This window comes from Podarcis vaucheri (genome assembly GCF_965113315.1).
Source record: "Podarcis vaucheri genome assembly, chromosome: 13".
NCBI classification, from domain to species: Eukaryota; Metazoa; Chordata; class Lepidosauria; order Squamata; family Lacertidae; genus Podarcis; species Podarcis vaucheri.
Window position 1 is genome coordinate 36,543,667 of NC_138751.1, and position 14,962 is coordinate 36,558,628.

Consider the following 14,962-nt stretch of genomic DNA (forward strand, 5'->3'; position numbering starts at 1 on the left):
CGGCAGGAGAAACGGAGCCCCTTCCATTTCTCCTCCCGCTTCGCTGAAGGGGTGCTGCGCAGAGAGGGAAAACTGCGCAGCGCCTCTCCAGCGAAGCGAAGCTTGGAGAGCAAGAGGGATCGGTGTGAACGACCCCTCTCCCCCGCTAGGCTTCAGCCGGCTATCCGCAAGACTTTGGAGCGCAGGGAACCAGGCAGAGGGCCTTCTTGACAGTGGCGCCCGCCCTGTGGAACGCCCTCCCATCAGATGTCAAGGAAGTAAACAACTATCTGACTTTTAGAAGACATCTGAAAGCAGCCCTGTTTAGGGAGTTTTTAATATTTGATCTTTTACTGTGTTTTTAATGTTCTGTTGCAAGCCGTCCTGAGTGGCTGGGGAAAAGCCAGATGGGTGGGGTATAAATAAAATATTATTATTATTGATTGATTGATTGATTGATTGTTTGGCCTCTACACCTGACTAATCTGCACCGACTTTTCCCTTGCAAACCTTTTAAAATTGGGGTAGCCAGCCCTGAGCGATTTTTCTTGCTACCCCTCTGCGCTAAAGAACTCGGCAGTTTTGATGACAAAAAAGAAAACAATACAGTGGTGCCTTGCAAGACGAAATAAATTCGTCCCGTGAGTTTTGTCGTCTTGCGATTTTTTTTGTCTTGCAAAGCACGGTGTCGGAAAAGTTTTAGAAAAACTTCAAAAATCACCAAAGTCTTCAAAAACCTCAAAAAAGGCTACCACACCACGTGCTATGAGTTGCTCCTCGAAGTCAAGTCACAACTGTATTAACGGTTTTAAGAAAAAGGAAACAAACTTGCAAGACGTTTCCGTCTTGCGAAGCAAGCCCATAGGGAAAATCGTCTTGCAAAGCAACTCAAAAAACCAAAAACCCTTTCGTCTAGCGAGTTTTCTGTCTTGCGAGGCATTCATCTTGCGAGGTACCACTGTAAAATAATACTGGAGACTGCACTTTCTGTTTTGCTGCCCCTACCCCGCCACTGGACAGCTGGACCACAAAGAAGGCAGATTGTCGAAGAATTCATGCATTTGAATTATGGTCTGGAGGAGACTCTTGAGAGTCCCATGGACTGCAAGAAGATCAAACCTCTCCATTCTGAAGGAAATCAGTCCTGAGTGCTCACTGGAAGGACAGATCGTGAAGCTGAGGCTCCAATACTTTGGCCACCTCATGAGAAGAGAAGACTCCCTGGAAAAGACCCTGATGTTGGGAAAGATGGAGGGCACAAGGAGAAGGGGACGGCAGAGGACGAGATGGTTGGGCGGTGTTCTCGAAGCTACCAGCATGAGTTTGACCAAACTGCGGGAGGCAGTGGAAGACAGGAGTGCCTGGCGTGCTCTGGTCCATGGGGTCACGAAGAGTCAGACATGACGAAACAACTAAACAACAACAACAATACCCCGCCACTTCCCCTTCAATGCAAAATAATAATAATAAAAATAGGAGCACATCCTGGGAACAATTTAAAACTTTCTTTTATTCCTTGTGGTTCCTCATTGTGTATTCACCAGACATCTGTGGCTCTCTCACACGTCTTCCTCTTGGCTGAGCCTGCCCACGCCTCCCCCTGCCCCCCTTTCTCCGCAGTGCAGGTCGCCAGGTAGGTGGAGCGGGGTGGGGAAGAAGTCAGGCCTGAGTATACCTGATGCAGAACCTATTCAGGAGGGAGGATGTAGGGCTGGGGAGTGGGGAGAGACAGACAAGGTAGTGGTGCTGTGCATTCATCTCGTCCTTTTCCGTTTGGGGAAATCGTGTGTGAGTGTGTTTGTGCGCACAAGTGTACCTGTGGCTTGTGTCTCTTGAGGCAGCCGTGGCCCGCCTCGCAGGAACGAGGCGGTGTGAGGGGACACCCAAATGGCACCGATCGGGCGCGGACACATCCGGGCCGCTGGAGGGAGCAGAATGGAGTCGACGGGAGGTGTGATCGGAAGGTGTTCGCCGGTCGTGGCTTCGGTTCGCATCTGCACCACCGCCCTTCCCGCATCAGGAGGGCTCCTGGGCCCACTGAACATGCGGTTGGACCGTCCAGGCGATGAAAGGGGGTGAGGACGCCACTGGGCAGAGGTATCGCCTTCTCCTCCATGGCCCAACTCGGCCATCGGCGGTGGTGTCCGGCTGCCACCGCCATCTCCGTCATGCCCGGTTCCACAGCAGGTTCAGCCCCCACCCAAACCCGTAACCTTCGCCGGCAGCGCGCCGCCTGCTTCTGGTCCCTCCCCCGTCCGTTTCCCAGTTTGCAGATGATCCATCCCACCCCCACCCTAGAAATGCTCCGTGGGTGAAGAGGGTGTGAGCCCCGTGCGCCTGGAAGCGGCCACCCCCATATTTCCCGCCCCCCACACTCCGTTTAGCTTAGCTCTTCTTCTGTTCCAGTTCCCGCTCTTTCTTCTTCTGCTTCTTTTGCTTCTCTACTTTCTCCTGAGCTTTCCTCTCCTTCTCGACGGCCGCGTTCAGATCCTTCAGCTTCCTCTTGAGGAGGGAACGGTCGTGAGAGTTGCTGACGCCGAGAGCCTGCAGGGACGTGGCGGGAGAATTTGGAACATGCAAAGTTCAGAAGTTTGTGTCCTCAGCACACACACACACACACACACACACACACACACACACACACAAATATCCACATAGGTGCCAACTTCCTGGGTGCCCGAGCACCCACAAAATTCCACACAAATATCCACATAGGTGCCAACTTCCTGGGGCCCTGGGTGCCCGAGCACCCACAAAATTCCACACAAATATCCACATAGGTGCCAACTTCCTGGGGCCCTGGGTGCCTGAGCACCCACAAAATTCCACACAAATATCCACATAGGTGCCAACTTCCTGGGGCCCTGGGTGCCTGAGCACCCACAAAATTCCACACAAATATCCACATAGGTGCCAACATCCTGGGGCCCTGGGTACCCGAGCACCCACAAAATTCCCCATGAAGGGGCTGGGCACCCACAAATTTCAGTGCACACTGCAAGGCACCCATGGCCCCGGGGAACCCACAGTCATGGGCCTAAGCTGACACTCCTGAATATCAGCAATAGCACCACTTTCTGTATCTCCGTTCTTCCTGCAGTGGAGGTCAGGGCTCAGACACCACCTTCACAGAAGATGTTCTTAAGCTGGCTGACTAGGCAGTAATCTGTGGTCAGACACTCAAATGTGTGTCAAGGGCACTTTGCAGCCAAAGGAATGAACATGGCAGATAGTTAAGTCTCTCTTGTTTAAGATAACCCTGCCACTTCTGCAGCTCTGGATAACTACGCACAACAATCTAGTGTCTAGACAGCTATTCCTGGGTCCACGCTCTATGGAGCAGTTACAGCAACAGGGGACCACTCTCCCTCCACTGGTTTATGTACCTCCCCTGACGAGCTGAGACTAGGCCTGAGTGGAAACTTCCTCTGCTCCTCCCTCTTCAGTCCCCTCCTGGTTCCGGGGAAATGGTGCAGGAGAGGGTGTGGAAACACCTGGTCCTTCCTTTGCCTGACCTGCCTCTTCTTCCCCTTCTTCTGACCTATCCTGTGCTCAGCCCTCCAGCTCTGAAACTTCCCCTGCCTCTGATTTCCCCCCAAATCAATGACCCCTTTTCCCAAGTCAGACTCCAGTCCTCCTTCCCAGTGGCCTGTCAGTCTCTGACATTATGGTACATCTGCTCTTCTTTCTCTTTTCTCACCCTAGAGTGTCATCTTGTCAAAAGAAGAGTCCTGTACTCAACCCCTGGCTTCAATGGTTTTAAAAAATCAAATGGCAGGTGTTGAAAAAGCTGAGACCCTGTGACAGTCCCTGCTGGGTACAGCAGGCCAAGGGTAGCCACAGTGATACCCATCCCGATTTTTTGAACGATGACTCTCATAACCCCGAGCCAATGTTTCCAGCAGGGATGATGGCATCATCCTGGCTACGGCTGGAACAGACAGCACTGGGTTACATGGACAAATATTCCAGACAAAACAGCTTCATGTACTCCTAGGATTCCTTGCCCGTTGAAAGTTCCTGAGTTCATTTTCATTCTGCAGGTGCCGTCCTAAATAACTTTTGCCACCTTTTTTTGCAGTGTCTGGAAAAGTTAATTAGGTGCTCGCTAGTAAACACTAAAAAAATTAGGTTCTGTGTATCTGTATTGAACCTTATCTGCAAGGGGGATATTATTATTATTATTATTATTATTATTATTTTATTTTATTTTATTTTATTTGTTGAATTTATATACCGCCCTATACCCGGAGGTCTCACGGCAGTTCACATAAAAGGATCACAGTATATAAAATAAAAATAAAAGCAATAATCCAATAATACCTCACCCCCTCCCAAAGAGCCACATTTTAAAAGGGCATAGGATGTAAATTGGATCAACCAAAGGCCTGGTTAAAGAGGAACATTTTTGCCTGGCACGTAAGGTGTGTAATGAAGGCACCAGGCGAACTTCCCTGGGGAGAGCATTCCACAGACGGGGAGCCACTGCAGAGAAGGCCCTGTTCTTGTGTTGCCACCCTCTGGACCTCTCGAGGAGGAGGCACACGAAGGAAGGCCTCAGAAGATGATCTCAGGGTCCGGGTAGGTTCATATGGAAAGAGGCGGTCCTTGAGGTATTACGTTCCTGAGCAGTTTAAGGCTTTATAGGTGAAAACCAGCATTCTGAATTGGGCCCGGAAACTAATTGGTAGCCAGTGCAGTCGGACCAGGATCGGTGTAATATGCTCAAGCCGTCTTGCTCCGATGAGCAACCTGGCCACACCAGCTGAAGTCTCCGAACCGCCTTCAAAGGCAGCCCTACGTATAACGCATTGCAGTAATCTAACCTTGAGGTTACCAGAGCATAGGCAACAGTAGTTAGGCTATCCCTAGCGACCATGTCAGAGCCAAACCCACCTTAGTGGTATAAACCAGCGGCTCACCAGCCACCCACTGGTCAAAGAAAGAACCCCAAAGCTCTCTGCAGTCCACTAAAGCAGAAAATCATTGCCATCCCGCCAGCAGAGCTTGCAAAGCAGGAGTGTGGCTGGGATGCAAACCCCCTCACCCCTCTTTTCCGTCACCTTCAGCTTGGTTCCATCGAGGAGGAGCAGCTGCTGGCCGTCCACTTCCTGGGCGGCAAATTCTGCCATGTATTGCTCCAGGTTCAAGCTCTCCAACCACTGTCCCACTTTCTGACTGCTCCACGTCGAAGCTGCACTCAGAGGCTCATCCAGGAACTGCAGAGAGGATTATGAGAGTATGCAATGAATGATGATGATGATGATTATAATCAGTGTTGCTGTTGTTCTCTGGGGTACTCAGGGGTACATAGTACTGACACCTTTTTCTGCTAGAAGAAAAGCACTAATAATAATAATAATAATAATAATAATAATAATAATAATAATATAATGCATCTTGATGTTTTTGTTTTTACTTATTTATTAAATTCAGGACCCCCAACCCCCGATGGAATGCACTGGAACTCAGTTCCAGCACCTCTCAGGTGGGCACCATTGTCATTCTAAGAGAATGATGAATTCTGGCACTATTTTTCCAAAAAACCAGCACTGATTTAATTTATCCATCTGAGGATCGCAGGTATAAAAGGAGAGACCATCATCCAGCTTGGGCTGCCGTCGGTAGCGAATGGTGTATTCTGCCCATGCTCAGAGGCCCTGATTATTTTATTAGTTGTTCACATGGCTCAGCGCTGGTGAGCCTTTGCTCAAGATATCGGCTCTCAAGAACAGCAGGTAGAGCCAAAGACAGGTGCATTCAGGATCCAAGAGAAAAACGTTACTAGTCTCATTAAAGGGCAGACTGGAAGGAGGTAAAAAGGTAAAGGATCCCTGGACGGTTAAGTCCAGTCAAAGGTGACGATGGGGTTGTGGCACTCGTCTCGCTTTCAGGCCGAGGGAGCCAGCATTTGTCCACAGACAGCTTTCCGGGTCATGTGGCCAGCAGGACTGAACCGCTTCTGGTGCAATGAAACACTGTGACGGAAACCAGAGTGCATGGAAACACCGTTTACCTCCCCGCCACAGTGGTACCTATTTATCTACTTGCACTGGCGTGCTTTCGAGCTGCTAGGTTGGCAGGAGCTGGGACAGAGCAACTGGAGCTCATCCCGTTGCACGGATTCGAACCGCCAACCTTCTGATCGGCAAGCCCAAGAGGCTCAGTGGTTTAGACCACAGCTCCACCCACGTCCCTGGGGGAGATATCGGTAGCATTGCGCAGATGGTTCTAAATACCCAGGTGCACCAGGGCATCGCTTACCTCATCAGACGACTGGGACAGGGTGTGGTAGGGGTAGGAGCACTTTGTCGTCTCAGGATGAGCTCCGCTCAGGGTCTTGGGGCTGCTGCTACTGCTGGGAGGGGTGGAGTCATCACTCAGGGTAGATTCCTGTTGGCAGGACAGAGAAGGGTTAAGGAAAATTCCTGCAAGATGACTCTCACCCTGGCCCTTTTCGACCAGGCCGGGGGTGGTGGTGGGGCTGACTGACTCCAGCTACAAAGGCTGCTTCTGCTGCCTATGGTTCCTAGCAGGAAAACATCGGGGTGAGATATCGATTAGGGGTTGCTGCTGGAGTCAAGATTCAGTTTGGGATATGTGTTCTAGTTTGCTACTTATCCGCACCTTATTCTTTATTGTTAGCTCTTGCTATCGGCGAGTGTTTTCACTGAATATTTATTCATAGGACCCTAGGACCCTCGTACCTATGAGACCGCCTCTCCTGGTTATGCCCCGCGGAGGACCTTAAGGTCCATAAATAGTAATATTCTAGAGGTCCCGGGCCCTAAGGAAGTCAGATTAGCCTCAACAGGGGCCAGGGCCTTTTCAACACTGGCTCCGGCTTGGTGGAACGCTCTGTCTCATGAGACCAGGGCCTGCGGGATCTGATTTCTTTCCGCAGGGCCTGTCGGACAGAGCTGTTCCGCCTGGACTTTGGCTTGGAACCAGCCTGATCCCCTCCCCCTCTTTCCTTTTCCTTCTGTGACGGAACCCCTATTTGGGGACTTCCCCGGCACTTTGTTTTTTTCTGGCCCACGCAGGACCAGTCTGGATAGTTGGCCTTGGTGCAGATTTGACGTTTTCTCACCCCAAAACAGTTTTTGATCTGGGCTTCCACTGAAATGAGGCTGCATTTTAAGTTGTACTTTAATCCTGTTTTTAAGTTGTATTTTAATCAATTGTTGTTATACTTGATGTTAGCCGCCCTGAGCCCGGTTTTGCCCAGGGAGGGTGGGGTAAGTAAGTAAGTAAGTAAGTAAGTAAGTAAGTAAGTAAATAAATAAATAAATAAATAAATAATTGTTTATATTTGCATTATTGTTTATAAATGTTGCGGTAGATTGCAATTCTTACAGAATTAGCTGGTCGTTTTGATGGCATGCGGTATATTGAGCATGGTTTACTGCAGAAAAGTGTCACATGGACAAACAATTCCTGTACTGGAGGCAAAGGGGGGACGGACACACGGACACACCAGTCTTATGCAGGAATAATACCACACATGCGGGGGCTATATTCTGGAGGCCTGTACACATGCAAAAATCATGCAAGAGGCTAGATAAAGGTAAAGGGACCCCTGACCATTAGGTCCAGTCGTGGCCAACTCTGGGGTTGCGGCGCTCATCTCGCTTTATTGGCCGAGGGAGCTGGCGTACAGCTTCCGGGTCATGTGACCAGCATGACTAAGCCGCTTCTGGCAAACCAGAGCAGCGCACGGAAACACCGTTTACCTTCCCGCCGGAGCAGTACCTATTTATCTACTTGCACTTTGAGGTGCTTTCGAACTGCTAGGTTGGCAGGAGCAGGGACCGAGCAACGGGAGCTCACCCCGTCACGGGGATTTGAACCGCCAACCTTCTGATCGGCAAGTCCTAGGCTCTGTGGTTTAACCCACAGCGCCACCCGTGTCAGGCCTCTAAATGCCTGTTCCTTTCTGCTCTTGCTCCTGCTCTCTCTCTTCACACAACTCTCTCCTCAGCGAAAGCTGCTGCGCTATCCCATAAGCCAGCTGCTAGGCAGGGAGGCTGAGCAGCCTAAATAAAGCCCCATGGGGCACCTCTGGTGTCTTTGGGCTTCTTCTGCCTTCACTGACATCCTCTCTGGGCTCCAGGGAGGATGTCCTCTCAAGCACAAGGACTCTCCGGCTCTCCATTTCCTGGTTTGAACCTATTTATCTGTTTCCCAGTGCCACGCGTATACGTGGTTGCACACGAGTTGATCACGTGTAACCGGGGGAGGGGGGAGCAATGACACACAACGCCTATATACACAAACTGTATGCAAATCTGGATCTCCTCATTTGGTGATGAATTTCCCCCTTTCCAATAACCCAGCTCACGCTTGCTAGGAAAAGCTGCCTTTTCTCAGCCTCACCAAAACAGCATAAGCATAAGCTGTCAGTGGTGTAGCGTGGGTTGTCAGTGCCCGGGGCAGTGCGGAGGTGGTAGGAGGGAGGGAAAAGGACAGAGTACACATGCACATTCAACTGTCTAACGGCACCAATGGCACCCAGGAGGTTGCAGCCGCAGAGTTAAGAAGAGTTGTTTCGTTGTCTGGAAAGCTCCCTTCCTGGTTTGCACAGAGAAGCCGTTTTCAACGGAGCCCAGCAACTGTATTGAGGCAGCACCGGGTGCTGACATTTTGTGCCCCCTAACAATCTTGCACCTGGGGCTGAAGGAATGGGTTTCCCAAACCCAAAACTGACTGTGTTTGAAACGGGCACCAAAATCCCTATTTTTCCTTAGCTAAAATCCATTAACTTGAGCTCTGAGTCAATGTATAAACAAAAACCCGGTTGTATAAACAAGTGCTCAGAGCCCTCTCCTTTATCAGTTCGTGACGGCAAGGATGACCTTGGTTGTTCCAGTGGAGTAGGGATGACATGTCTAGGTCTTATCTTACGTTCTGACGCACAGACTTAGTCCGGGAACAGTGCCAGAGTGTGTTCTTGGAGTTGGTGAGCTCTTGTTTTAGGAACAGGAATACCCTTTTATGGTCAGAAGTACAGGAAGGAATACCCTTTTATGGTTAAGAATACCGGAGAAGGAACATATGTGATGTCAACCTGCGTGTATAGGCTGACGTGGTTGGATTCCTGGGGAAGGAGGGAGAGGGTGCCTGGAGGATATATATACTGCATGAAATTTCTCATTTCTGCGTGGACACACCACGCAGGTGTCCTTCTGCTGTTCCGGAGAGCAGAAATAAATAACTCTGAACCAACCCTTGGTGTCATTTGACTTCCTTCCTCATGTCCGTGAGCAACGCAGACCCAATCGGTGAATTCCAATAAGGCTACAGGGCAACCACCCTGTGACCCCTACACACACACTACACCACTGCCAATCATGCCCTAGTATGGGGCTTGGGGTACCAGCCCATTACCCATCAGACGGACTCATAACCTGCGAGGCAGACTTCTTGCGGCTGAAGGCCTCATTCTTGGGGGAGGAGGTGGGGGAGGCAGTGCTTCCTGAGGAGGCGGAGCCTTTGCCGCTGTCTGTGAACCAGGAGAAAGGCATGAAGGTCGAGGCAGAGGAGCGGCTGGGGCCCTCCATCAACTCCCTGTAGGAAAGGGGGACAAGTATTAACAGCAAGGAAATGGGGTTGCAAAGCTGACGATATAGCTTGTGATAAGAAAAATCTGGGGAGGTCGTGGGATTGGAAAAGAGACTCCCACTGGAATACTGACATAGGGTAAAGGTAAAGGGCCGGCTCCATTAGGTCCAGTCGTGACTGACTCTGGGGTTGCGGCGCTCATCTCGCTTTATTGGCCGAGGGAGCCAGCATACAGCTTCCAGGTCATGTGGCCAGCATGACTAAATCGCTTCTGGCGAACCAGAGCAGCGCACGGAAATGCCGTTTACCTTCCCGCCAGAGTGGTACCTATTTATCTACTTGCACTTTGACGTGCTTTCGAACTGCTAGGTTGGCAGGAGCAGGGGCCGAGCAACCGAGCTCACCCCGTTGCGGGGATTTGAACTGCCGACCTTCTGATCAGCAAGTCCTAGGCTCTGTGGTTTAACCCACAGCGCCATCTGCGTCCCAAGGTGAGGGTTTCCCAAACGTGCCTTCCTCTTAGCACAGTGGTGTCCAAACTTTTTCCAAAGAGGGCCAGATTTGATGAAGTGAAGGGGCGTGGAGGCGCCACCCACGTCCTTTGTGCAATACTGGGATCAGAACTAAGTGCTAAGGTGCTGGAAAAGCAGTACTAGAAGCAATTTCAGTCACGCAAGTGAGAAATGATAATCTGAACTGATACGTAATCATTATATAGCGGAACCTTGGTTCTCGAACTTAATCCGTTCCGGGAGTCCGTTCAACTCCCGAAACCGTTCAGAAACCAAAGCGCAGCTTCTGATTGGCTGCAGGAAGTTCCTGCAGCCAATCGGAAGCTGCGGAGGCTGCGTTGGATCATTCAGCTTCCGAAAAATGTTTGCAAACTGGAACAGTCACTCACCCTGGGCCAGCAGGGGGATATTGTAGATAGTTATGCAAATAAGGGATCGAAAGTGACGTTCAGTGATTGGATAGTTTTAGAAAGTAGTTACAGTAACGTTGTACTGGAGCTCTATATAAGCAGGCTGACTGAACCCTTCAGTTCAGTTCTGTCCTGGCCTGTGAATAAATAAGAGCTGTTTGAAGAATCGCTGTATCGTCTGATATGTTCATATGTCCAGCTGTCCTTTGTCAGCAACAAATTGTCACTGTTTTTTGTGTTGGATATATGCTATATGGTAATTTATGGACCTAATAGGTATCTAGAGCCATTTGCACATAACAAAATATGTATTTTATCATAGTAATTATTGAACTGAAATACAATTAAGAAGTATATTAATACTGAAATAATTATTAAACTCTAGCCTAAAATGATTTTTTATTCATAACGAACTTAATAATGCAAACACATTGGTATTTGGCAATAACAAAAGTTCCTTTAGAAACACAATTTACAAAGACTCATAATCTAGTCTCTAGAAACTTGCTATAACATGAAATAATAATAGGTGTAAGTATATGATGCAAACTACTACTAATTATGAATAGCAGAATGTAGGCACCCTATATATAGAAATGAGCAAACCAGTGATATTTTAGGGAGCAGGCCAGCAGGCAGGGCCCATTACTTACATCATAGGAGCCTACACAACACAAAACACTGTTGCTGTATGTAGGTTTTACTTGATTTGTTTTTTATCTTATATTATGGAAATGTACATCCAGTTTTTCCCCCTTTAAATTTTGTGGGGGCCTAAGCTATAGCTTGTTTAGCTTAGACGTAAATCCGGCGCTGCTCCCACTGTTTGGGGACTACAGTTCCCATCATCCCTGACCACTGGACCTGCTAGCTAAGGATAATGGGAGCTGTAGTCAAAAAAACAGCTGGAGACCCAAGTTTGGGAAAACCTGTAAAAGCTATCACTAGGGTTGTCTTATTCAGACACAATTGCATGGCACTTTTTCGGGTGGATGTTTCTGATGCCCCTCTATTATGTGTGTGTGTGTGTGTGTGTGTGTGCGCGCGCGCGCACGTCTGTGTATCACCCACCTTCCACAAAATTTACTGGGTTCCACGAGAAATCAATTTCAGAGGAGCCTCAGGAAATTGCCAATTGCTTACCTGTTGCCCATGGAGAGCCGGTTGCCCCCTTTTTCTTTCCTGCTCTTTCCAGAAGATGCCCTTCTGAGGGTGACCCTGTGCATCAGGAAGGGGACAATTAGGCACACGTGGAAAAACCAGGTGCAGTTCTGAGATATGTAGAAAGCACACAAGCAGAGGGGGCTGTGAAAGAGACCCCAAAGATACAAAATGAATCAGTGTGGTCCACTCCTTGTCTCTGAATAGCCAGCTTTCAAGCCTCACCCTAAATCCAGAAACTTCCGTCGGGTTTTCTTGTCGAGACCAATAGTTGGGCTTGCAGGATCTGGCGGGCTCGTGTCCCGGCTGTCATCTGGAAGGGGAAACGGGGAGGTGAGAGGGAACAGTGTTTAATTTCTGAAATGAGAAGTGCCTAGGCCAAAGCCTGATACACAAATAATGTAGGGATTTTGACCACTTTTGAATTAGCCTACGTTTTGCTGCCTGTGTTTTCTGACTGCTGTATGGAAAAGCACATGAACCTGACCTTTGAAGAGTTTGTAAGTAAACATTTTTAGCTTTCCAAATGTGTGGTCTTTTTCTGTGCTTTGAATTTGGAAGGACGTTAGAAGAGCGTATTTTAAAGGCACGGTAGCCTATATTTACATGCTTTGCTTTGTTGCATATTTTGTGATTTTAAATATCTGCTGGAGTTCTTTCACCAAAGATTTCTTGCACCCAAACCTGGATCTTGGCATCTGGGAAACTCTCCCTTTTATACTTGCCACACACACCCCGCCAACCAACTTTCTGCACATGCTCAAGAGCTCCGTTGTTTTTACTAATATTTCCCGTGTTCTGCTCATATGGCCTGGGGCTGGAAAACTAAGCTCTGGCTGAAATGAAGCCTTGGAAAGATGTGCAAGGAATATTATTCAAGAGGAAAAGTTTTACAATTTAGTGTATTCATTTAAATAACCTTAAAATATCAATGATTTCCCTTCTTTTCTTTCCATGGTTCATTTTGCATAACATAAATCTCTGCATATTTTACATAAACTATATCATTCAGTGGCGCTGTGGTCTAAACCACAGAGCCTAGGGCTTGCCAATCGGAAGGTCAGTGGTTCGAATCCCCACGATGGAGTGAGCTTCCATTGTTCAGTCCCAACTCCTGCCCACCTAGCAGTTCAAAAGCATGCCAAAGTGCAAGTAGATAAATAGGTACCGCTCTGGCGGGAAGGTAAACAGCGTTTCCATGCGCTGCTCTGGTTCACCAGAAGCAGCTGTGTCACGCTGGCCACATGACCTGGAAGCTGTCTGCGGACAAACGCCGGCTCCCTCGGCCTATAGAGCGAGATGAGTGCGCAACCCCAGAGTCGTCCGCGACTGGTCCTAATGGTCAGGGGTACCTCTCCCTTTCCCTTTTATTCCATTATTACATCCATCAAAACTTATTTACACTGTTGAATTTATCTTAATGCTGCCAACGTTTTCAAGTGTACACAATTTCCTCCCATATATTCAGTAAACATTTTCCAGTCTTCTTTAAACTTATGTGCTTCTTGTTCTCTTATTTTATATGTTAGTTCCGCAAGCTGCACATATTCTGTCAGTTTAAGTTGCCATTCTTCTTTAGCTGGGACTTCACTCATTTTCAGTTTTGGGGCTAACAAAACACAGGCCGCAGTACAGTGGTACCTTGGGTTATGTACTTAATTCGTTCTGGAGGTCCGTTCTGAACCTGAAACTGTTCTTAACCTGAAGCACCACTTTAGCTAATGGGGCCTCCTGCTGCTACCGCGCCACCAGAGCATGATTTCTGTTCTCATCCTGAAGCAAAGTTCTTAATCCGAGGTACTATTTCTGGGTTAGTGGAGTCTGTAACGTGAAGTGTCTGTAACCTGAAGCGTATGTAACCCAAGGTACCACTGTAGTGGCATACAGAAATAACCTTTTTTGAGGTTATAGTGTGTTTGCTTTCTTTAAGAACTTACAGGATATTTCTGGGAGGATGGAGATATAACCTTTTCCGCGTCAAACCAATCAAGGGAGAGCTACATGTAGGTTTGTGCATCTGCAGACAGGTTATGTGCCTTTTAGGCACTTCTTTCCTCGATGTTGACATGTGTTGTGGCAAGGTCTATGATTTTCCCCAGCCCCCAGCTGCCCAGAGCCCTTGGCTTACCTTCACTGTGCCTCTCCCTGCGTGCATAGATGGGTGAGCTGTCTGAACTGTGGCAGGACTTGGGCGAGGAGCTGGTGGGGGTGCCCCCTAAGGCCTCCTGGGAGGAGGTGTTGGTCAGAGGTCGGTAACGGATGAGGGGCGACGATGGCTGCTCTTCCTGCTCCACCGACCTCCGGACTGTCGGGGCATCAAAGGAGAACTCGCCGGCGCGAGTGAAGGGCGAGGAACCGGAGAGAGGAGACGAGGCCTGGAGGGACCCGTGGAGAGGAGACCTCAGGCGGTGGAGAGGACTTCCACAGCTATCACCCGCCTGCAAGGAGAAGCAGATAAAAAAGAGTCCAGCTGCCCGGGCATTCTGACTTGCATGCCTCAGAGGACAACAACTGGCCACCTAACCATCCATGGTAACGATAGTAATACAGTGGTACCTTGGGTCTATATTTCCTCCTTTTACGGGGCATATTTAATTGCTAAATTAATCTGGGGAGTGCTCATATAGATACTGCAAGAAATGTACAGATCAGTGGAAACAGACATGGTGACATTTCAGCATTTTCTCCTACCCAAGCAGTGGTGAAAAAAGCTTGTGATGATGATCCAAAAAGCTTGTGATGATGATCCAAAATAACAACCTGAATTTGAAATGTGTCTCCTTAGGCTAGTGTTGCCATATTTCAAAAGGGGAAATCTGGACACAACATTATTGAGCTTTTCTTTTTTTGGCCAAAATTGTTGAGTTTTGTTTGTTTGCAGAATCTAAAAATAAAATAAAATAAACTGAGGGACTGGCGATTTCTGCATGGACACTGCTTCCGACTGCAGTATTCTGGCTAGGTCTGGGAAATTCCCTTCCTTAGGCCAGCCTTCCCCCAAGATGGTGCCCATCAATGGTTTGGGACTACAGCTCCCATCAGCCCTAGCCAGCATAGCCAATGATCAGGGATGATGGGAGTTGTAGTCCAACAAACCTGCAGAGGGCACCAGGTTAGAGAAGGCTGCTGTAGGCTGTTTCCTGACTGTTCCAGTTTTGGCCACCAATTTCACACAGTGTTTCCTGATCAGTTAAATGGGTGAGAACTTTCAAGCCACTTACGTTTTGGGAAATAAATACCGACTCAAAACAGCTAGGCAGGGCACAGCTTCATGGCCCACAACCTGTTTCGTTAAAAAGTTTGTGTGAAACTACTGAAAATATGAAATTGTGGGTTGTG

The 14,962-nt window shown here is 48.6% G+C and overlaps 1 protein-coding gene and 1 long non-coding RNA gene across 3 annotated transcripts in view; one reads left to right on the top strand and one right to left on the bottom strand.

The window, feature by feature from the left end:
- Nucleotides 1-1,469: 1,469 nt before the first annotated feature.
- Nucleotides 1,470-14,962, bottom strand: part of SAMD14 (sterile alpha motif domain containing 14) — a 28,825-nt gene continuing 15,332 nt past the window's right edge. For both annotated transcript variants that reach the window (XM_082194466.1, XM_082194465.1), the window contains exons 4-10: nt 13,752-14,061; nt 11,849-11,936; nt 11,606-11,680; nt 9,387-9,546; nt 6,244-6,372; nt 5,043-5,198; nt 1,470-2,523 (exon numbers count right to left, since the gene is read on the bottom strand). In XM_082194466.1, coding sequence (XP_082050592.1) covers nt 2,365-2,523; nt 5,043-5,198; nt 6,244-6,372; nt 9,387-9,546; nt 11,606-11,680; nt 11,849-11,936; nt 13,752-14,061 — 1,077 coding nt within the window. In that variant the 3' untranslated portion in view covers nt 1,470-2,364. The remainder of the gene's footprint in view (nt 2,524-5,042; nt 5,199-6,243; nt 6,373-9,386; nt 9,547-11,605; nt 11,681-11,848; nt 11,937-13,751; nt 14,062-14,962) is intronic.
- On the top strand, nt 2,517-4,835 carry LOC309516087. Its single transcript, XR_014212760.1, has 2 exons — nt 2,517-2,637; nt 2,695-4,835. It is a non-coding gene; the product is annotated as an uncharacterized lncRNA (long non-coding RNA).